Raw genomic sequence first — 23,871 nt, 5'->3', positions numbered from 1 at the left:
CCACCCCTGGCCAAATCACACAACAGGTCCAGCTGAAATATCAGCATATTTTTCCCACATCACATGTGGTGGGAAAGCATGGAAGCATGCAAGGGAGAGAAGAGGAGTGTTTGGGAACAGAGAGTGCTGCCTAACCCTACTGGGGGCAGCATGGGTTCTGGTCAGGTTGGTGTGTCCATGGAAGCACAGCCCCAGTAATTATCAACGATACGCATGTGGTTTCGTGTCTAATTCCTAAACATTACACAGGATGCAGAGCAAGCATGCAGGAAGGTATCCCTCAGTAATTTAATTATGCTCTGCCCTAAATCACTGTAAATCCAGTGTTACAGGTTACTGACAGAGGGTCGAGTTGTTTCTGGCTTTTCTCATCTGGAGTTTCTGTGCTGCAGAACAATGAGAGAGATGATTATCCAGGGTTTTCCAAACTGGTGATTTTCTTTCCAGAGGTCAAAGAAAGGCAATGGGAGTAGATCAGAGTCTAGTCTGGACCCTTTCTTTATGTATTTGTGCAGAGGTAGGTATTTGTATGTATGGCAGATGGCTTAACTGATAATGCTGATGGCATATCACCCCCCAAATTATTCTGCAGCTGAGATGGCGGCTTGCCCAGAGCAATCCCTGAATCTGATGTTTTACCTCCTGTGAATCTAAATCAGGAATCTTAATGTTATTAGGGTGGGGATACAGGTGTGTAAACTTGGGAACCCTTTTACAGCATGATTTTAGTAGCTTTCAGATGTATGTTCTACATCTGAGATTAACTCAGAAGCTCACTAATCTGACTGATTATGGGTCTGAAATGAGCTAAATGGTCCAAGTTTGAGTGATATTAAACCTCCTTTTGTTTTATGTTCACATGTGCTCAAAGCAGGGTTCCCAGAACAAAACCAGCAAAGAATCTGGGATGTGCATTTATGCACATTAAGCTTTACTGGAGATAGATAAGAGCTAAGAATGCCAATCGCCATCTTATTCTATGCAGAAAATTGAAATATCTGTTAGACAAAGATTGCTTAAATCTGTTCACAGCACCTCTGAAAAGTGAGTTTTCAGAGGCTTGCAAGATGGAGCAGGATTTTTCCTATGAACTTGTGGTGTTTCTCACCTCTGGGAGTATTGAAAAGCCAAGGAAAAACTGCCTGGCTGATACTATCAGAAAAGTATTTAGGTGCTGATTGTAACCATGCCATTTCCACACATCAAAAATGCATCCTAATGTAGTAATTATCAAGAGTAAATAGACTTTCTGAAAGGAGGTATTGGGTTTGCAACATCTGTACTGTATCAAATGAAGCCTAACTGGAGATTTGGCAAACTGTTCTTTATGACTAAAGTAAAATGATGTACCACATTAGAAAGTAGCTTGGTTATTAGAAAGCTCAGTCTTGCTCGTGATAAAATGGATTTCTTTTTCAGCATAAAATTAATCTTTACTTGCTGCAAGAATATTGCTAAAAGAGATTAACTTTAGATCTCAGTGTATTTCTTAGTGTGTCGCATTTTAAGGCTGTAAATATATTAGCTGATCTGTAAGCTTCACTTAAGTTACTGCTTTCTGGGGTGTTGAAGAAATAGGATCATGCTATGCAAGAATCAGGATGATTGAATTAAATCACCCCTTTTGATATTAACTTTCTCTCAGGATCATTCTACCAGGTCAATATTTAAGACAGCTGTATGGGTGAGCATTGATTAGAAAGCAAAGCTTCATAACCCAAACCGTTAAGCTAGTGATTATTTCTTATTATTAATTTATCTCTGGTTTGTATGGCATTATGCACATGCCTGTGTATTAGAAGCAGTCAACATAAAACTATTTTGTTACTCCTTCCTTCCCCCTGCCTACCTTCCCACCTGGCAAACCTTCTTTATCATATCTAGATCCTATAAAAACATCCAACATAATTTGAAATGCTCTTGTGTGAAACATGATTAGACTACATCAATCACTTCTCAAAGGCGGGTTTTTTTTTTCCCCCTGCATTTTGTATTCTCCACTGCTAAAAACACAGGCTTTTATATGCTGCTGCATTTTGTGGAAGACATAAGCAGACAGATAGTTCCTCATCTTGGGTGAACCAGTTTTGTTAAGTACTCTCCCCAAGTGCATACCAGTCAAATTAAGCTTTAGGTTAATGTTTTGGAATGCTCTCATCTTGCCAACTCATTACCAGTGATATGGCTAAGCAAACTGTTGCCTTCTGCTATTCCAGCTATCTACAGAGATTTATCATCTTTCAGCTAATAAGCTTACTTTCTCTAATCACACTCGGCCCACCCTGCCTTATGGCTAGACTTGTCTCTTCTCATAAGTTGGGCAGGGAATTAAAGGCCAAGAAGTAAAGCTGGCTTTCAAACACTTCTGTGTAGGACTGTTTGGTGGTCCTTGTGTTGTGGATGGAAACACCCATCATTTTTAACTCAGAATTCTCATTACCTAGATCTGCTCTGCACTGCTCCTCAGGTGGATGCTGATACCACTCTGTGGACAGATGGTGGTGGGAGAGGGGGGTGATGCCTGGGTTGGTGGCACCACCTCGGTGTGCTGTAGGGCCATATGGGCACTTGGGTTTAGAGAACCTTGGTATGTGCATGCAATACAGCTGGATGCTGCCACACCTGTCTAATAGAGCTGCTGAAAGGCTATATAAATTCATGCTGAGCTATGGAGATGATCTCTGTCAGCTGTTCTTCTGTCAGAAGCAATATTTTTTAATGCTGCATTTATGTTGCAAGTGCCCAATCTATACCTACCTGTCTTTTAGGAAATACCCTCTTTCTTCCTTCATTACTGCTGGCATTTCATCTGAGGCGTGTAAGTAGTGTCTTGCTTCTAAAAATAGAAGGTGTTTTTATGTCTTTCTTATGCCATATATTAAAATGTTTGCTGCCCTTCTTAAATCTGAGTGCAGACAGAGCTACAAATGCTGGTGTGTCCTACCAGTGTGATGGGGTCAATGGCCAGTCTGCAGAGAACATGGGATGCTATGTCATCAAGCTATCGAGCTCTGGAAAACATCTCATCCTCACAGTAGCCATCAGTGCAGTGCTCCTCATGTGCATGTTACAGCTGGTTTGGAATTCAAACAGTGCTGGGTCTCAGGCATTTTGGGGAGAATTGCCTGTGCAACCTGGCAATGAATACATCCCTCTGTGCCAGCCCTCTGAGGACTGCCCTTACAGAGCATTGGCTTTTTAGCTTGCTCCGTACCAGCTCAAGCTTTTGGCATGGAAAAACCTAATGCAGGTTGTAGTCTCAGTCACCAGTGGTTGTATGAAGGTGGTGAAATAAAAGAACTATTGTAGCCTGTCAGGTTTTGAGATAAGAAACTTTTCTAAGAGAGATAAAAAGCTCTTCTACAGGTGGGTACCAGACCTGGAGTATTGGCAAAGCATGTGCTAGGAACCTTGGTGGTCCAGCTGACTGGGTACAGCATTGGTGATAGGATCACAACCAGCTACATGATCTGTGGACACCCAGGATTTAAAGAACTGGGGTGTGAAAAGAAGTAAAAAAGAAGGAAGCAAACACCTCAGATTAATAAGCAGGTTCTCTGGCAAGCACATTGAGTGTGTGTGAGAGAGGATAGAGGTGGGAGACTCTTCCTGAGAGCATTCCTGTGTATACCCACCTACAGGAAGCATCTTCACTGCTCTGGGTCAGACTAGACTTGTTCAAAGAGCACTTTTTTGTTCTAACGATGTTTTAAGTTTTGGTTAAAATCGTGTTCAGTTGCATTTTATTTCTTCTCTTGCACCTTCACTGAGATTTTTAGATTCTCTCAGTTTTGAAGTTATATCCTGTGTAGGAGGAAGGCTTCCTGACCAGAGACAGAGCTTGAAAACCCCCCTCCATAGATGGGTCATGCTCCACAGGAGCACCAAAAACCTCTAAGAAGCCTGTGGAGCAGAGGCATGAAGGCTAAAGCATCCTGAGGAGTTCTGTGGCTTTAAGACTATCAGCTACACACAGTGATTGAATAGCATTCACTTTGCCACTGCTGAAATGTAGAACATCTTGAAACAAGCATGCATGTCATGTTAGTTTTTTGTATTTCTTTGTATTTCAAGAGGAAGAAACTGCTGCCACAAACTGAATGTTTCCCAGGCTTTTAATGCACTTGTGTTCTAAGAGCTTTTTTCCTGCACAGTAATTTCCCCATTTCCTCTAAACACAAGCCATGATACTTGTTGAGATGTTTTTGTGAGGAACTGAGTTGTTGGGTCATTCTTACCAAGTGAAAAATAAACAGCTTGACATATGAGCCTCACTCTTGTACGTAGTGTTACACCAGGTGAAATAGGGTGGTTTTGAGCGGTACTTCTGTGGCTACAGGAGCTTGAGTAGGTTCGAAGCAGCTGAGAAGAAAATTGCAGGCCACATCCTGCCACTCTCAATTCCATGACTTGAAGGAGATTGAGATGAGGACTCAGCTGCTTCTTTACTGCTGTGACTGCCCTGCTGGTGGTACCCTCCCTGGCTCAAGGATGCAGCTCTTAGAGCATCTGCACTTCATAGAATCATAGAATAGTTAGGGTTGGAAAGGACCTTAAGATCATCTAGTTCCAGCCTCCTGCCATGGGCAGGGACACCTCACACTAAAATGCCCAGTAGCTATGACATCCATGGTAGCCTATGTGCTGGCATCCAAGTTTCACCTGGATGAGCCTACTTGCCACCCTCAGTAGCCAAGGCTACTTCTTTTTCCTGTCTCCATGAAGGATGTCCAGTTCAGGTTGGAAGGGCACAGGGACTTCCTTGGTGAGGCAGGAGGCAGTGGGTAGAAAGGAGGAGGTGGCAGCATCATGCAAAGGTGCACAATGGCGTATGTGGCACGGTTTGGGAAGGCAGGATGCTGTAATGTGGAGGAGACAGAAACAGCTCCTTGGGTGGGAAGAGAGAATGAGGAGGATGTGACGGGTGGGTAATGGAAGAGGGAGGCAGCTCAGAAATGAGAGCAGAGGCAGAAGTGAGGAAACTCTGAGGATTAGCCAGTGCTTTCTGCCTTAGGTACTGCGAGCACTGAACTGTGCAAGTTCATAGCATTTTGCAAAGCTGCAGACATCTGCAAGAACTTAAATGACACTGAAAATTTAGAGATGAGAAGTAAAAATGGAAGAACGTGCTTGAAAGAGAAATACAAAAATGTATCATAGTTGACAGACTTGTCCTCTTGTGCCAGAAAGCTATTAATGATACACCACTGGGTCTTGTACTGCAGAGGCACCTGAGAGTCCTCCCTTCCCATGGCTGCTCCATTAGACATGGGGAATTTGCTGCAGCAATAATTCCAGCAGCAGTTTCAGTAGGTCAGTTCACACCTTAAAAATGAAGTAGAGGGAATGGCAAGAAAACTGTGTTGAATCTTGATGTTTCAAAGCAGGAGATTTAAACAAAATCTGCCCTAAGCCAATTTGTTTTCACTGGATTTGTAATTTAATTGTGAACTGAGGTGTGGTTGTCATTGGGGAAGTGGCTGTGTAACTTAATTGACATTTCTGCATCCTTTGTGTCTGTGACTCATAGATGCTGCTTGAGTCATCCGGTACTGGCGGGCTGGAGGGAGCCGCTGCTGTTGGGAAGTGAGCTGAGGGCAAGGCTAGGAGAGAAAAAAACAAGGACTTTTCATGTAGAATGAAAGAAAGGTGTTGGAAAGCTGAAAGACTCTTTTTCTTCATTTTAAAGGGGTGATTGTTGTGACCTGTCTCACCAAAATCCTTTGTATTGGCTGGAAGCGAGGGAAAAGGCTGGAAATCTCCGCTGCATCCTAGTGAGCTTAGCTGGGGCAATTAAATTACAACCCCCTGCAAAACACTGGGGTTCCAGATGGCCATCTGAGCCGTTCCCTTCCACCCTTTGCCCAGCACGGTTTTTTTTTTCACCACCAAAATTAATTGTTTTATTAAAAAAGGCAAAAAGAAAATCTGAAGATACTGTTTCCTCAGTTGCACATGTCTGTACCAAATTCAGGCTAGGAGCAGGAGAAAAGGAAAGCCAGCTGCCAGCCTTGGTTTCACAGTTTTGAGTTTAGCCTCTCCAGACGTGCGAAACTGTATGTCAAAGAGTGGGTGCTGGAGGATGATCTGGCTGCAGTGCTTGCTATAGCTTTTTTCATTGCACCCTTTCGTTTTCCTCCCTACATAGGTCAAAATGGTTATTTTTACCTAAAAACTCCCGTAAATGGAGCAGATTGTCGAAACTCTAAAAGAAACCCAATTCCTTTTTTTCTGGGTTCGTTTTTGATTTTTTTCCCCTTAAACTGAAATGGTGAGAACAGTTTATAACTGATGGCAGTTTTTATAAAATAGCCTCCATCCTGATAAAATGTTACCCCCTGGTGTGTCATTTTTCCAGCTGAACTGCTGGTAGGATTGAGAGATCTTGCACACTGCTGTTTAAATAAGTAGACTACATGCTCTATGAAGAAATCATATTATTTCCTCAAAGGAGAACAAGTAGGCTCAGTGCACCAAAATTGCTTTAAATAAACTTGCAGCTACTCCAGCGTTTTGCGCAGCTGCAGATGGTAAAGTCTATCAATCAAGCTTTCCCAGCTCTGAGAATCTGCCCCTGAAGCTGTCTCTCTCCTCTGTGTTGCAGTCGCATTCTCTTGTCTTTTACAGGGTTTTGTATCTTAGATATTCTTTTGCTGCTAATGAGACTGTGCTTTTTGGGCTGCAGCTATCTTTCATTTTGCCTCAGATATATGCATATTAAGATCTTTCAATAATTTGTTAATTGACTGTGCTGTTCACTTGCAGTGAATTGGCTCCCTCATGCTTTTGCAGTGCAAGGATGCTTTGGGGAAATTAATGCCTACCTTATCAATGGAGTGAGTCAAAGTCTGGGCAAACAAGTGGCTTACAAGAAGAAAGGAAAATACATTGCAGGCTGATTCTTACTATCATGGAGGTTGCAAATCTTGAAGTGAATGGAGGTAATGCTGCAGAGGGGGGGCTGCAAAGTCTTCCTCAGCCTGAGGAGCTGATTTGTCAGCTGCCAGCATATCTACAATAGAGGATCAATGTTTCTATCTGCTAACAAATAAGCTCAGTGTGCACAAACACAGCATACTCTGAGCTCAGTTACTGAGCAGTATTTAACTCTACCTGAGTTTCATGCTTGTGGTTTCTTTGAGGCAGTCTCTCTAGTGCAAATTCTATTACACATTCTGAGGTAGCCCATGCTGGCCCTTTGCTCTTTTTATGGCACTGATATTTCAGCCAACCTTTGGTGTAAGAGTGACTGTGCTTGCATTTTCAAGCATCGCTACTCGACATAGTGAATGTGGTAGTTTTTGATCTATAACCAAGCTTGTCCTGTCCTTGTCCCAGGTTGTTTGTAACTAACCTGGGTCTAGAAGCAGCAGGTACAAAGCCACAGAGAGGCTGAGTTAAGGCTGAGAAGACCTGTGATTGCAAGCAGCTGTATTGCACTACACCAGAGCTGAGGGACAGCCAGGACACCAGACCCCAAAGTCAGCTCAATAGCTTTTAAAACCATTTTGGACTTGAAAAATAAAAAAAAAGGAAAAAGGTCAGCTTCCTCTTTGGCACTGCTAGTTAATATCTCACTGTAGATACCCCCCAAAGTTGTGATGAAGTATGAAGTTAATACATCACTGCAAGCTTTCAGTCAGAATGATGTATTATTCAAAGTGGAATTAGCTAGAAGGATCAATGCACACCCATTACTCTGTTTAAAATAATAATGGGAAGACTCATTATCTTCTTTTTTCCCCTCTCTTCAAACACCATAGTGAATGAGACATGCAGGAACACCTCCACCCCCAGTGTAATGCACCTCTGTGACTTCAGTGTATTTTTATTCATAACAGGATTATTAACACTTGAAGACCAAAACCAGGATTTAACTCAACAGAATTTGCCTTCAAATCACTGAACCTGAAACCAGTTGCTGTAGGCAAAGGCGAGCTCAGTTCTAATGCACATTGTTAGAAAAATCAAAGGTTATGGCTGTATCCGTGTGAAATATCATGTGTGCCAGCATAAGATTCAGTCACATCTTGCCCGGGTACCTGTTATTCTCTCTGATCTTACACATGAGCAGCAAGTTGAAGTGTTATGGGGGCTATTTCCATTTCTTGTTTTCCCTTATAAACATATTCTGCAGGATACTTACTTTGGGCAGTCCATTCATTACACAGCAAATGCTTTCTGTCTCCCAGCTTACCCCTGTCAGGCTGCAGGCTCTTGGCCAGATTTGTCCTTTTGCATCAGTTCATAAGAGAGATGTGCAATTATAGCATATATGGGGGAGATGGAAGAAAATATCATCTGTGGAGGAGCAGCATATATCATTCTTGGATCATTTAGTGCTTGTAAAGATGAAACACTTAAGAGCACCAAACCTAGCTTATCACTGTGTTAGGAGCTCTGTAGGCATTTTTTTGTGTTCACATATAGCTCAGTGTGCTGTGGTATTAGCCAGTGTTTTCCTGAAAAGGTACAAATAAATATATTTTACTGTATTTCAAAGCAAAGCATATGTAAACTTTTCATATCTGTTCGTCCACGTTCCAGATCTGGCTGAAATCTTTCACTTCCCTTTGTTCAGAAACATTTAAGAAATATTTATCCACAACCAGCTTTTGCAGTGTGGACTTCAAAAGAGAGAGGGGAGAGAGCTGAGGCAGTGGACTTTGTGTAAAGCTGAAGGGTGTGTACCACAAAGCCGGGATGTGTATCCTTTCTCAGTGCTGCAGACTGATGCAGGGTTAAAGCGTCATTTTTCGCAAAGGTTAGGAGTTGGACCTACCCAAGCTTTCAGATAGCTCTAAAATATGAATTTTAAGAGTTTCACAAGAAATATGCCAAGTACTTTCCCTTTGCTGAGAGAAGTATGTTTTTTTGGACAGGGATTATCTTGGATTCTTTGAAATCTGTTGCTGTAATGTTAAAATACATATTGTGTAGCATAATGTTCACGTTAATGGGATTCTTCTCATTCCTGCTCTAAAACAGTGAAAATCAAGTGCTTCCCGTAGGGATTGAGGACTTGCACCTGCCCAACACTGATAAGAGAAGAAATTGTTTAACTGTGTTGATTGTCCTGAAACCCTACAGGACAATTTAATCTCTGCAACCTAGTTAATTTATAACAGTTTTCTTTTTCTTCTTAGTTGTTTGTACAGAACATTTGGAGGTTTGAGTGCTTGGCTGGTGAGCTGAAGATCTTAACCACAGGCTGAATGGGAGCTGAAGGCACATGGTCAGGGGAATATTACCTTTGACTTTCACCGCTGTAATTGAAGGTAGAATTTGACACATTGGCATCTCTCTGTGTCAGCCATTGTCACTGGCTTCAGCTGCCACGGTTAAGTATGTAGTCATTCATCCTTGGCAGACACCATCCTTTACAGCACAAGAGGATGGTCTCTGGATGTTAATGCCACAGCACTCTGGGAGCAGCTGGCTGTATCAGATTCAAGGCATGCAGATTGTCTTGGCCATTTTACTTAGCAGATGGGTAAGGCTTGATAGATTGAAGATTTAGTTTCCAAGTCAAGGGCCAGATGTTGCAGTGGGAGAGAAAAGTAAATCATAGCACTGTTCGGAGGGGAAAGGCTCAGGTACTGTATCACAAAATTGTTGCCATTCATTTTCCTCTGACTTGCACAAAATGTGTGTCATTTTGCCTTTCAATATCACCGACTATGGCATTCTGCTTTGCTTTGAGATGCTTTGCAGTACTGTCTGTAAGCCCATTTAATGAGCTTGAAAGCAGTTGCTGCAAATCTATGACAGTTTAATAAGTCTAAATGCCATATTTTTTTTTTTAAGCTGGAAGTGAAAGAGAAATCTGTATTTGGTATCACCCCAAATAGTTGGGGTTTATTCTGTTCTTTTTTTCCACACATCCTTCAATGCAACAGATCCATTTCATGTTTGGAAAAGTCTATTCTTTACTCCTGAGCTGTTCAAGCTATTAATATTCACTGGCTTTTCACAAGGTCACTAGTACCAGTGATTGTCAGAGAGTTTTGTGGTGCTTTCCCCAGCCCTTGTCGTGTTGGTTGGTGGGAGGACAACTTGGCTTTTAGAGAGGCTACCCAGAGCCATGGGAAATGGGGGGAGTCTGACCCTTTGGGCAGGGGTCTTGCAGGTAAGATCTGGTGTTGCTGTGTGGCTTCTCTAACTGCCTCAGTGTGTATTTGGGGCTTCCCCTGCTTTTATTTGTTTCTGTTCCTAAAATAAGCATTGAAAACTCAAAATTTTTGCCTGAGCCTTCTTTTTTTTCTGCTTTATAGAGCTGTTTCCAGCGGAAAGACAGGTCATGGATTACTCATATGCCTCTACCATATGGTTTAAATTCTATAGAATGTGATATAACTTTTAACACTTTACAAGTCTGCTGATTTTGTAAAATCAGAGGATTGTGGAAGTTCTGAGTTTGGTCTATAAAATAATCAGCTTAACAGAGAGCTTCAGCTGCTTGATACAATGAATGATAGATAATGAGGACTGGTTTTTAACTCATTGGGGTATGCTAAACTTAGTACTGCTGTAGCATAGGGACTTTCTACAGAGTAGTACCTTGGTGTGCCCATGGTCAGCTGTGGTGCTGTCTGTCTCTTCTCACACTTCTCTGCTCCTTTGCTGGAACTTTCCTATTTGGAATATTAATAGCATTATCCTGATACAGTGCTTGGCCTGCCACCTACCCTATTGAACCTAAGGGTAAGCTGTAGGAATAGCACTTTAAAGCAAGGTGACAACAGGTTGTGCTGCTGAAAGGTGTTAACGCTGTTGTCAATAGAGTTCATGACTGATCAGCCTTGTTCACCAAGGAATGAATCATCTCTCAGTCCCCACATTAGATGTGGCAGCTCTAAGTAAATGCAAGCTGTCTGGGATAATGATTTCCACCGTGACTTCACCTGAAGAACATCTCTAGTTTATGAGTGCAGGATGGAGTCACTTGTGCATTACCTTTTCCTACATTTAAACACTTGTTTTGTTCATTGCATTAACATCAAGCCGTTCATTCTACTTGGAACAGCAGGTGCACTGGGTACTGAAGTCACCCAAAGGGTATGCTAAACAAAGAGATTTTGCTTCCTCATGACATGTTCCTCCCATATTTACCCTATGGTGAGTGCTCTGTTAGCACAGGTAACTGCTTAATGGTATCTTTGTTTATTTTTCCCTTATGCTTGATGTGATAGTTACCTATTTATTCCTGCTGAAGAGGATTACAGGCATTTTTCAATTATAAATGATGCACGCAAGCATTATTTATCCTGTTTACTGCAAGCCTATAGAGTGTTAGTCTTTAGCAGAAGCGTGTTGTTCAGGAAACATTTGTCATAGTGGTACTGTGGATATTTTAGAGCAATTTCAGGATACTTTTCCATCTGTCCATTAATATTTGCTATGCAGCACGCTCATGACTTGCAGCATAGCAGGTTTGTGTTTGTGCATTAAATTCCTGTGCTTGGGAGGTTCTCATTCGTGATGTTTCTTCTGTGTTGGCCTCTTGAAGGAGAGGGAAACTCATTGCTCGTAGCCCACAGGAAAAGAAAAGCTTTCCACAGCTTTGTTAGGTGTGTGTTGGGTGAACCCCAAGTGCTGAGACCCAGTTACAGATGTGTGGTCCTTCTCTAACCCTACAGCCAAGGCATCATGAGAAATGTGGCATGTAAAGTCAATCTGAGGAATTCATTGCTATTTTCCTAAGGGGTATATTCATAAGATAATAAAAAATACTTTGTTCTCATATGTGTTACATAACAGAAGAAGGCGAAAACAGTTTGTAGAAGGTTACAAGCTCAAGCTTCACGACATGGAATCATAAAGGATGTCAGAAGGACACTTCTTATTGTAGATATTTTTGTCCTTTTTTCCTTCAGCCTATTTTTCCCCCTTCTTTAAGTATCATCTGTTTGTAGAGGCAGGATTCTTGTATGGGTGAATCTCTGATCTCAACCAGCTCCAGGCCGGTTAAACCAGAGGCATACAGCAGTAGGGATAGAACTTGGCATTTTGGTTTTCAGAAACCTCTGTTTCTCTATGAACACAGGCAGAGAAATTATACAGAGCAGTGGAAAAAAAAAAACAAGGAAGAAAATTCAGGGTGGTTTGGGGCTTTTAAGAACTTGAAGCAAAAAAGCTGTGAGAAAAGGTTTGCTCTGAAGCTTGAACCATTCCATGGAATGAGAAGAGTTTCAGGAAATTTCTAATGGTCTTGCCAAGATCCTGAAACAGTTGTAGAGGAGTGGGGACAGCAGTGTGTGAGTAGTTGCAGAAAAGGGGAGAAGCATCTCAAAGGAAAATAAGACAATATCCCATACAGGTCTGAATTGACATCCCCACAAGTGGTACTAGTTTGCATGTGATTTTTAAATAAACACGAGATTCCACTCCCCATACCCTCAGAGAAAACATGATTACAGGTCCATGGAGCATTTGCTTTCCAGGTCTCAGAGAAGTAACACGACTGTTGATTTCATGCTGTTGAAGAACATAACACGTTTGCAGAACATACTATCACATAGGTTGCATAGCAGGATCTACTGAGGCACATAGCACCTCACCAGATTAAAGGGTCACTGACAAGACTAAGATTAAGAATTGATCTACTTTGACAGAAAATCCCAAAAGGAAGAGTTTTAACCTTTAGGATTCTTTCCATCTATTTGCTTGCTTCAAACCAATTGCAGCTGTCACCAGAAATAGAAACAGAGCAAACTCTTTCCTACTTATGCTTAAGCAACAAAAAATAAAACATTTTTCAAGCCCAACACAAGGTTTTTTATGGTCTTGTATTAAATTGTGGGGGTTTCTTAATGATTCTTAGGTTTTTCAGTGTTAGCCATGGCTTGGAGAAACCTGAATAAATGGAAAAGATGTAGGAACCTGTCTTGCAACAGCTCTGCATTTTTAGTGTTTACTGTTCATTTGCCAGAAGCCAGACAGAACCTACAAAGTGGGTCATTGGGTCCAGTGTACTGTGATTATTATTTATACAGCATCCAAAATGTAGAGAGCCTCCCCTTTGGCCATATAAAAGTTCATGCTTCAAAGAGTTTACAGCCTTCAGGGCCCATAATATTATTGTCAGTAACATCTAAGCTGTGTATATTTCAAAGCTGCTATTGCTACTTTCATAATTTTACTGCGTATCTTGCCCTACCTGACTGTTGGAAGTTCTGGAGTACTGTGATGAGAAAGGGATCTTCAGTTTCCTTTAAAACACCAAACTGAACCCAACCGTTTTGTCTCTAGACAAGAGCACGAAAATGTGTCCTGAACACAGCAGAATACTTCAAAGGCCAAATAAACAGAGAAAAGAAAGGTGGTTTGTTGTGGGTTTTTTCAGTGCAGTTGGCTAAGAACATAATGAGGTTTCTAAGATTCCTAATTAGTCATGGGGAGGAAGGATGAGAAGAAACGTGCTTGTGCTTGTGAAACTTGGGCAGTGGATTCCAGTGTTCTTCTCACTCCATTAAAATGTTGGGTGTTTTTTACAATAAGGCATTTTCGGATGTGCTGTTGTCAATGATGTCCCCTTCATAAGAGTGCCCTCGAAGCTGGTCCTGCACTTTGTGCCAAAGCGCATTCCCTGTGGGACACAAGGTCCTCTGTCAGGGGTATTTTCTTTTGTCTGCACTCTTTTCCCCGTATGTTAATATGTGCCCATAAAGGAATCCAGCTCTGGTTTTCGTCATGACATTGAGATCCTGAGCAGGCAGCAAAGTCCAGAGGAGCTCTGTTGCTTTTGATGTGTGTGCCCACTGAGAGCAGTCTGTCCAAAAATGATCAACACTGCTCAGGCTTCTGATGCTGACCAGTGACAAAAATGTAAGAAAGATGTGCCCTGTGAATGAGGAACAAATCAGTATTTATTTCCTAAAAGTCAATTGAGAAGTGTGTTAAAAATGGAACATGGTCACAGGAATTGGGAGTTATCCCTTCAATAGCTCTAAAGAAGAAAAAGATTAAAAAAATTGCATTATTGGTTGTAAATTCCTTGGCTGTGTTACAAGTGCTGAAGTGATGGGTTTAATTTGTAAGTTGTGGACTTCAATAGGTTTAATCCTTCCTGCTGCCTTCCCCTCCTCTCTCTGGTGCTAGGTTTCACTGTTGCAGAGGTTACAGATGATTGCTGGGTGATAGAAGAAATAGTGCAAGATACCAGGTTTTGGTCTGGTGGTGCAGGCAATTACATTGTCAAAAATCTGAGATTTCTTCTAGATCCTCTCACAAAGGTTTTTTTGCTCTCCCTTGTCCAAGTGACACTAGATTAAATAAATGTAAAAATATGAATAGTGACGAGATGCCAAGGCCTAGCTCCATTACAGCTGAGAGGGATCCAGCTTCACCGATTCCACCGGCAACATGAGATTTATTCCTCTATCAGTAAGGGGTGAACTGATCTGAGATAAATTCTGTTTATCACAGCAGTTTTCCTCTATGAAAGCAGAAGTAGAGAAAAATCAGCTCTCTGGTTTTAGGGGCGGCTTTTTGCTGGGCTGATAGTATGGCTAATGTTTTAATGACTTTAGAGGATGCTTTCTTTTGATTTAACCTTCTTTATTTTACTATGGCATGAAGCTTTGGCATTTGTTGAAGAGCCACTGTAAATGTGAGAACTAAGCAGCTTGTTAGATAACATCTTTTTTTTTAACTCTTTAGAAGATTAAACTGAGACTGTTCTCCCTGATGCCAGGATAGATGTAACCAGTCCTGTATCCTTTGCTTGTAGGTCAGTCAGAGGGACAATCCAGCGCTGGATCCCATTATCCATGGGTTGAAGGGTGTTGTACATCATGGTAAGTAGCTACTTAAACTTTCTTCCTACTGGGAAGGGGAGAAGGGCAGGAATATTGTCCTTAAAGGATCAGGTCACCCCCGGAAGGACGCGGTGAGCTTGCACATTCCTCATTCACTGATATTTAAGGGCATCACAGCTATTATTTGATTGGTAAAGATCGGAGTCATTTGTTACCTGAAAATGGTTTGGGGTTAACAGTAAACAATTTGTTTCTTTTCAGTCAGTGCTCTGGAATGCGTAAGTTATCAATCAAACCCTACTGCAATATATCATTCATATTAGTACTTCGAAGGCAGCGTTGATGCTTCACTCCTGCTATTTATCTTCTCCCTGCTCTAAAAATACTCCTCTCTGAAGTTTCTATTTGTTTATAAATTATTTGTCTTTCAAATTTAGGGAGCTGATAATGAAACAGAAAATTAACTATCTATGAAAATTAATTAAACTGTGCAGCAGATGAACATCTTTCTCATGCTGACATAAATATGATCATTCGGCTGTTCTGATGAATATAAACCTATTATCCTTGAACTTATAGAAGGTACTAAAATAAATATTAATGCATTTTATACTTTTATAACCAGTTTTTACTTGGGAATTTTCTTGAAAACTTACCACAGGTAATGCATCATTAGCAATGGCATCTAGATGCTCCAGCTCCCGAAGTGCTCTTGTCAGATTTTAATATAATGATTTGTAAAGTTTTAATAATCTCATTCAAAAGGCATCTGCTGGAATACTGCTAGGTACTTCCCAGCCAATAGATGTCAGCATCTGGCTCCCACTGAGTAACAAAGCAGGCTAGCAAAAGTAGAGTGAGGGTGAGTTGGCCTGCAAGGTTTTTTCAGTGGCTGCGCAGCTTGACGTTGAGATCAAGCAGCCATTTAAGTGGACCAGGATCTCTTTTAGCTTGTTTTCTACCTGCCTTGTACTTCAAGACTCTTTACCTCCTGCACATGCGGCAGTGTTTTAGCCACCTCCCTGCTCCTTCTCTTGCTCCTTGCTGCTGCAGCCAAAATAGCCACAAGTGGATAATCACACCAGTGTCTCTGAAGAGTATTATTCCATTGTCAAAAATAATGATTTGGGTAGGATGTGTCATAGTCCCAAGGTTGTGATTCCCTGACCACATAATGATTAGTCTGTCTTGGTGCTGCCTACCAGTAGCAAAATCTGGGTGGATAAAAGGCGTTTATTTTAGTTTGGCTCACAGTGCACAGAAGGCTGCTAGTGTTTCAAGTAAAGGAAATCACTTGATATATTTCAATAGCTTGTTTCCTTTTCAAAACATTAAGAGAGAAAAAGAGGAAAATCTCGCTTTCCTTCCTGTTTCAAAGGCCCTGATTAAAGGCCTCTTCTAATGTTCTTTTGGTGGTTGGAGTAAGGGAATTTCCGCCTACAAAGTTGTTGTTCAAAGAAATTGTTCTCTTTAACTTAAATATTGATGGAATGCATCAGTGAAGGATTCTAATCTCATATCTCTCTTTTAATATTATTATATAGAGTTAATAGTAAAGATGTGAGCTTTTATTCCAGATGCTCTCATTTCTTTTCTTGATGTAATACACTTAAATCTTACATAAGCAGAATTCTATGAATTTATCTGAAAAGGTGCTTCCTGCTTTCCATTTGGCTGCATTTGACTGGGACCCTAAAGCAACATGGACTTTTTGGCTGAAATACAGTGGAAAACTGTTGTGGTTTTTGGATAGAGCGGTTGGATCAAACAGGAATCCAACAAAAGGAGCTGGAGAAAGGCAAAATTGAAACCCTAAGTTTCTTTTCATTTTAGAACATTTCCTTGCTCGTGTAGGTTTTTGGTGGTCATCACAGGACAGAGGCACACATCTGTAATGTAGAAATCAAAAATACATATGAACATTGATATAACTACCTTGTTATTGAGTTAGACTGTTCTCTTATATCCTCTGTTGCCTGAAGGGATCACCAACCCCTCAGCTTCGCTCCTCCCATGTGCCTCATCTCAGCACACCTCATGTAAGGTGTAACCTTACTCATTTAAGACTTCTTTGGTTTTCTATATCCCACTCCCTCCAAACAGCAGAGCATCCTCCTTGAGTTGTGCTGGACAGTCACTTCTTCCTCACAATCATTCAGGTGCAAAGAGGAAGTTACTCACACAAGCACCCATCATCCTCCTCAGTTCATTTGCCTTGTGGTACTACTAGATGGCTCAGTCCTATATGGGAACTACAGTCTGCACCACACCATACAGAGCACCCGTGCTGGCCTGTCCCCATAATGGTGACATATCCAGTGACCCTCAGTTAGGTATAGGGATGGTACTAATGGGTGGTGAGCTGGTTTTGAATTTCTCTTGCATAGCTTTTCATTTTTCCTGTGAAGTCCTTGTTTTCTTACAGTGCCCTTCCAAGGGTAAGTGAACAATTCCAGTGTCAGAAGAACTTTCTGTGGAAGTGAAAGCAATTTTTGCTTGAGATTTTGTCAGGGATTTGAATTACTTACTAATTTGCTGGAACATAAATAATTGTGCCCTTCACAGTGTCACCAGCTTAGTAACAATGATAGAGAAACGCACCTAAAAATCAATACAGGCTTAGTTGCTACTCGGGAGTTCGCTTTGTTTCCTCATCTCCAGGCATAATTTTGTAGAATCTTAATGCCGCATTAAGCTTTATTTTACATGAGCAGCCATATAAAGTTGCTTAGCTGGAAGGAAAAGCAGCGATGTACCAAATACCTAACAATGCTTGGATCAAGGATAATGCATTTGGGTTTGTCCTGGATCTACCTGCCAAACAGTGTGTTCCCAGCACATCGATGCTCCCCACCTCCCTCACCCGCCCTGGCAGAGCATTGTAGAGGCACAGGAATACTGAGGAGGCTCTTTCCAGAGCTGTCAGATGCCTGTTGCTGACTTTAAAGCTGCTTTTGGGTTTCTGCTCTGCCAAGGATTTGTCACACCTCCTGGTGGCGAGGTGCCTGTTATTCTCACTCCTGCTTTCCCTGCCGCAAAGCGCGGCAAGCGTGCGTCTGCCATGGAGCTCGACAGGGACTGACAGCTGGGAGCATGCAGCCCTCTTTGCAGGAGGGATATGGGCTGTGGGTAGGAGTGATAGGGATTGTGTGATGCCAAATGCTGGTATCTTTCAGCTCTGACCACCAAGGGTCTTTTGTAGCTCCTCTTCAAATGGTTTTCTCATCATGAAAGCTGATGGGAAAGGTCTCCAGTGGAGATGGTGGGATGGTGCACATCCTTAGTTCAAGTTGAGTCATTAGGTAAAGTAATAGTCACTAGTGCCTGGCTGCGCTTGCACTACAGATGGGCTGGTCATGGTGCTGCAAATCAGTCTTTTCAGCCTTGGTTTTGCTGTATTGTGCTCAGCTGGGTGCACTGCCCTCAGCACCTCTCTTCTCATCCTTCCTTGTGATACTGAAGAGCACAGGGCAGGATGGATCTGCTCTTGTGCAAAAGCTGAGGAGGCTCCCAGGGGCTCAGAGAGAACGATTGTGCCCTTGTGGGAATAGGGGAATGTGAAATACCAGGTTATGTTTTATACAGTTGCTTTGCATTAAAATGGCTACTAAAGCTTTTGTCTGCCACATGCTTCAGCAAGATCTCAGAGGAGCATCTAGCAGGATGGAGCTGTTGCACAGAAACATTGCTTTTCCCCACCTCTGCTGTCTCTGACTTGCCCTTTTTAGTACTGTTTTGTATGTAAGCTTCTTAGTGGTGCCTTTTCCTTGTTCTTACAAGCTGCTGTCTTCTCCACCCAGTGCATTTTCCTCTCCCAGCCTGAGCATGGGTGCTTTGCACAGTCCCATTTTCCCATACAGACAAATGGGAGCAGCATCCCACACTACCTCAGGCCCCTGGAAAAACCTTCAAGGTGATGGAAACCATGTTTTGACAGTCTGTCCTGTTCTCCTGTGTCTTGTCACTAAGAATCTACACAGATCAGCAGAAAATTATTAGCAGAGCACAAATAAATTACCACAGCAGAAAAGCCTCTATTAATGTCACAAAAAATGGGGCTCTTATTCCCTTCCTTGTCAAAAGCGAGTACTGAAAATCAAAGTGTAGCCAGATCAAAAGCTTAGGTACAAAGTGAATTGATGGCGTCTGTTGCTTGTTTGTGAACATGGAGTGGGGTGAGGGGAAGAGAGGAACCTTTGTTTGTTTAAAAAAGGTTTTGGAAGAAAACCTCTGTATTGCTAAAATGCCATAACTTAAGCTCAGCATGGAGCACAGTCTGATCTCAGGTCTCCCTCGAGATGGGTGAGAGGTGTTCAGGCAAGTTGGTTGCGACCACCAAAGTTTCAGGGGCTATTGGGAAGACCAAAATGAAAAAGAAAAGGGAGTAAATGTGTTGCACATCTCTTCACTTGTCCTGGACAAAAATCAGTGAATAACCTGTTAAAATAAATCAGCACTAAAAGGAAGCAATCCAGACAGTGTTAGTTACCCTGTGGATCTGTCACACCAGAAGGCAAAATAACAAGAAAACAAGCAGCATGACAGGTTTTTGCTTTTGTTTTTAACTTTAACCATAACACCACCTGACAAGCTGTTTGCTTTCTGCACCAAATATCCAGGGGTTGTGGAGAAGAAAGGCGGGGGAGAGGGTTGAGGGTGAGATGTGATACTGTGGGACTTCTAAAGTAAAACTTTGAAGCACGCAGCAGCCCAATTTGGAGCAAGGAAGGCCATCAAAGGGGGAGCAGCGTGATGTGTTAAACTGAGAAGGAAATGTGGAGGAGCATTTCTGTTTCCTCAGGGATGTATTCTTTTGTTTTCTGATCAGTTCTTGTGTTCACAGCCAGAGTGGCCATGTGAAAGGGGCCAGGACACTGTTGCTGTGAATCAAAGGGGAGAAGAAGGGAAGTGGGAAATGAAGATGAGAGCAGAGGTGATAAGTTCACACCTTTATATAGGGCAGCTCTGTGCATAGCTGCAGGAGTCTCTATGATTTAAAAGAATAAGTGATGAAAGTGTTGGAAATCTCTGGTCCTTCACCTGTCTGCTCTACCGAAAGCAATGTTGGTCATTGCTAAAACCAGCAAGCTAACATAGGATTAATAAATTGCATAGAAAAACTAATTCATGCGGTTATTAAGAATTAAGGTTGATGCTGAATGTGAACAAAGCAGCTGTGGGGGGAAGGAGCTGGGTGCTTTGCTGGTGGGTTTTAAGGATATTTGCAGAGAAGAGAGGGGTGGTGAAGTCTGAGAACGTGCAGTTGTGCTGGAGCAGATGTGAACAGCCCATGCTCCTATGGCCACTTCTGCCTCACTTCACCCTACCTCCTCCAGGGTCTAGCTTGTTCCAGGGATCCTCCTCTCTAAACTCCTTGTGGTTTCTTTTTCTTCCTATCGCTGGTGCCCATTCTGTATTTCTGTTTCCATGTCCTTGTCTCAACATGCGCCTCTGCCTCAGGTGAGATTTTTGTCTCAACCCTGTCTAGAACCAGCAGTGCTTAAGCATTAAAGGTTCAGAATTACTTTTGGCTTGTTCAGAGAGTTAAGACCTCTCCTTCCTAGCTAAACCTTTTCCTCCTGAGCTGTTTTAAGAGGGGGAGGGAGAAAAATTAAGCCTCAGACCAACAGCTGGCATCAAAATTTTCAACATCTCTTTATTTTTGCATAGGAGACCTTGCCTTTTTTTTACCTCCTCCTTTTTTATACTACTCACTGCTTGTCTCAGATTAAATTACCCTGCAGGACTGTGTTATTATCTCATTCCCTTCCTCTTGCCATGCTGTGCATTCTGTGTCCTTACAGTTCCCTGTTGTTTAGCAGAGGCCCTGTTTTTTTAAAACCTAAATAAAAGTGAGAAAAATAATTGCACAATAAATGACAAGAATTACCCTGAGTACAGGGGGCTGTCAGAAACTGCTGGATTTACACAGCAAGTACTCATCTGCTGATCTTGTCAGTTAAAATAGCATATACTGTTTGTAATCTCATCTTTCCAGTCACCCCTGTGCACCCAGTCCCTGGCTCTGGTGTGCAGCTTAACTTTATCTGGGGAGTTCTGGCTCAGTGGGTGTGCGACATGGTGTCCTTCCCATTATTTTTGTGTGTTTGCTTCTTAAACGTTTGAATGCAGAAGCTTTGGAGTGACTTGGCTCATTGTGCAAATGGAATTGGCAGTAACATTATTTAACAAATTTGGGAGACTTTCAAAGCTCTTCATATTGGTATTGCAGATTTCAGTTATTCAGAGCAGAGCCTGGTGACGTTTCCACCTATCAGGCATTGCACATACGTTAATTTTGGAAATAAGCTCATTTTAAGATATTGTTTTCACTGCAGCCAAGTTCCTGTTTTCTTACTGAAAAGCATGATGAAAGTCCCAACGCATTCCATGAGATATAAATGAACTTGGCATATAGTTATTTTCTTGTGATCTCCAATCCAAGTTCCTGTTAGATTTTAAAAGGGTTTTGATCACATATAGTTGTGTGCTGTTTACCTGCATCTCTCCAGAAGCCTCTTACTCTGCAGTGATTTGGTTAAGATTCAGGTCTATCTTTATCCAGCATTTTACAGAGTATATTTTTAGCAAGTCAGTCCTTGAACTCAAAATGTTCGACTGATGGCTCTTGCAATATAATAATTGCTGATATCAGCTTGTGAAAACTGCAGTAGCTGGTGGAGATTCACTTCTGGTATCTCTTTTAAGATCTGATTTTTAACTCTGCTTGGAAAACTATTGTGCACAATTCAGTATTAGTTCACATCTGGTGGTGATGCCTTGACAAATAAAGAGTGTAAATAGGTCAGCTTTTTATAGCATGCCTGCAATTGCTCTGACTTTGGGTTGTACAAATAATGGCCTTTGGTGCCATGCAAAATAGTGGGGATGTTTTTCAGTCCAAACAACAAATATACTGGTTGTGACTCTTCCTATTACTGTTATGGGAGAAGGTCCAAGAGGTAGACATGAATGTTGTATCAGAAGGTCAAGTATGTTACTAGCTGGCTCTGTTAATTGTTTTTTGTGAATGTAAGAGCTAAAATGCAATATTGTCCTTTCATGCTGTGGAGCACTGGATAGTTTAAATGTCACATTCATTGTCTTAATTGTCAACAATGAATCTGTGGTACTTACCCATTTTTCCTTTGGAAATATTAGAGTGGACATGTTTCTACAAGCCTTGGTGCTGTGAACAAAGTATTGCTGTTTGTTAACTGCTAATAAATGCTGCGCTGGGTTAGTGGAGCATCTTAGTGGATGTTTGGGGTGCTTCTGTTCTCTGCATTGCCTGGCAGTGGTGGGTGCAGCAGCACATTTATTGCTGCTTTCCCTGAGGGATGTTCTCTAGGGCTGTATCTCTGGGGCTCTGATCTCCTGGTCATTTATTTTCTGCTTGGGTGCCTGTCTGCATTCAGGTGCTGAGGTGGGAGTAGGGCAAGGAGCAGCCGAAGAGATGCTTCAGTGAGGCTCTGGTTTGGGTGTAAGAACAATCAGGTGGTTCACGGGTCAGTTTTGCAGCACTGATTGCAGTTGTTCACCAGTATTTGCAGGTGAACGTATGTTTTCATTGCTGTGTTTTACTGCTTTTGTCTGCCAGTTATTTCCCAGCACCTGTCAGCAAATGCTGCCTTGTAGATCATGTAGTTCTCAGCTTTGTCTGCTTTCTCCCTCCTGGAACTCCTCACCCTGCTCCTCCATTCCCAGCCTTCCAGGGCCAGTTTGTTCCTGTACCAAACACTGAAAATAGAAAATAGGAGCTAGTCATAAAATGGTGAAGAAATGTTTGATATTATTCTCAACCTTGTTCTTTCCCATTTAGTGGGAATTAGATACATACATTTCTGAGTGTATGTATATAAATATATCTACCATATTCAGTGAATGCTGTTGCTTAGGTTGCAAATTATTCTCATTGCAGTTTTAACCACAATAACTGATTTAAGGTTGAAGTTACAAAATCACATTTTCAAAATGGTTGCAAGCTCTTAGGAACATAACTTCATGGCATTTACTGTTTCTGCATTCCCTTGAAGGATATGGGAGGTTGATTCTTGAATTTCTAAATTTCCTTAAGCTTCATGAGAAAGTCTGTTTGTGGCTCTAATTCTAAAACTCTGCACTGTGCGTCTCTATGGAAGCGATACAAATGAATGGTCTGTTTTCAAAATGTTAGGTTATTAAAGCATAATCAATTGATTATCATCTATTTTAGCAGTCATTTTAATCCAATTATGTGTATTTTTTTAATCTTTGGAATTCATTAATGAAAACATAAAGCATTGCTTATAGTCATAAAAAATCAGATGGAGCACACCCTGCCCCACTTAAACTGTGTATTAGCAAAGCTGCTTTTTCCTCAAGAAATACTGTTTCTCGCAGATGACTGTGACTTCCCAAATGCTTTGGAAAAAAAACCCTCCCTAATTGATAACCAAAATTTAATCATAGTCGGATACTACCAGTTTGCATTCAAATAAGGTATTTCTCTGTCTAAATAAGCTTCCCTTAGTTGATTATTCATACTGTAGTTCAAAATGTTTAAAAATGAAAGACAGAGTTGGATGAAATGTAGACTACTTAATACAGTGTGTATTTAATATAAAAGTCATGCATTATTCATGTTTTCAATTTGAATAACTTTGAATTTAGCATCCCTGTTCTTCATCTTTTCCTTTGATGAACAATTAATTATTAAAATATAATATTGTCAGCACATGGCACAAAAATCCTTGAAAGTGTAAAATGAGCTTCGTTCTCCTGCCATCCCTTGATAAAGGGATACCTCATATTCTCTGTTTCTCACAGAATGTTTATCCAGCATCTGAAGTGATCCCGTCAATCTAAATACAAGGTTATAAAAGCTAAAAATAGTTAAATTGTTAATTTTAACTGAAACATTTTTTTCTTAAATACAGGAGGAATGCTCTTTTCAAAGTGTGCATCCACCTCCCATCTGTTTCATACATAGTTGCTGGCTGTTAACGCAAAGAGGATGGTTGCATGTTCTAATGCTCTTTTAGATTCATAGCAGTCCACTGTGTGCTCAGCTTCCATATAGAGAGAGACAGGTTCTTAAATAGAAAACCCATATCATTTTGCTGTGCCCATG

The 23,871-nt window shown here is 41.5% G+C and overlaps 1 protein-coding gene across 1 annotated transcript in view; it reads left to right on the top strand.

The window, feature by feature from the left end:
* The window catches only part of PTPRG (protein tyrosine phosphatase receptor type G), a 405,849-nt gene that overhangs the window by 274,828 nt on the left and 107,150 nt on the right, over window positions 1-23,871 (top strand). The window contains exon 7 of the mRNA XM_034065923.1: window positions 14,732-14,798. Within this exon, the coding sequence (XP_033921814.1) occupies window positions 14,732-14,798 (67 nt within the window). The remainder of the gene's footprint in view (window positions 1-14,731; window positions 14,799-23,871) is intronic.

This window comes from Melopsittacus undulatus, chromosome 9, assembly GCF_012275295.1.
Source record: "Melopsittacus undulatus isolate bMelUnd1 chromosome 9, bMelUnd1.mat.Z, whole genome shotgun sequence".
Lineage (NCBI taxonomy): Eukaryota > Metazoa > Chordata > Aves > Psittaciformes > Psittaculidae > Melopsittacus > Melopsittacus undulatus.
This window is presented reverse-complemented; position numbering and strand designations above follow the sequence as displayed.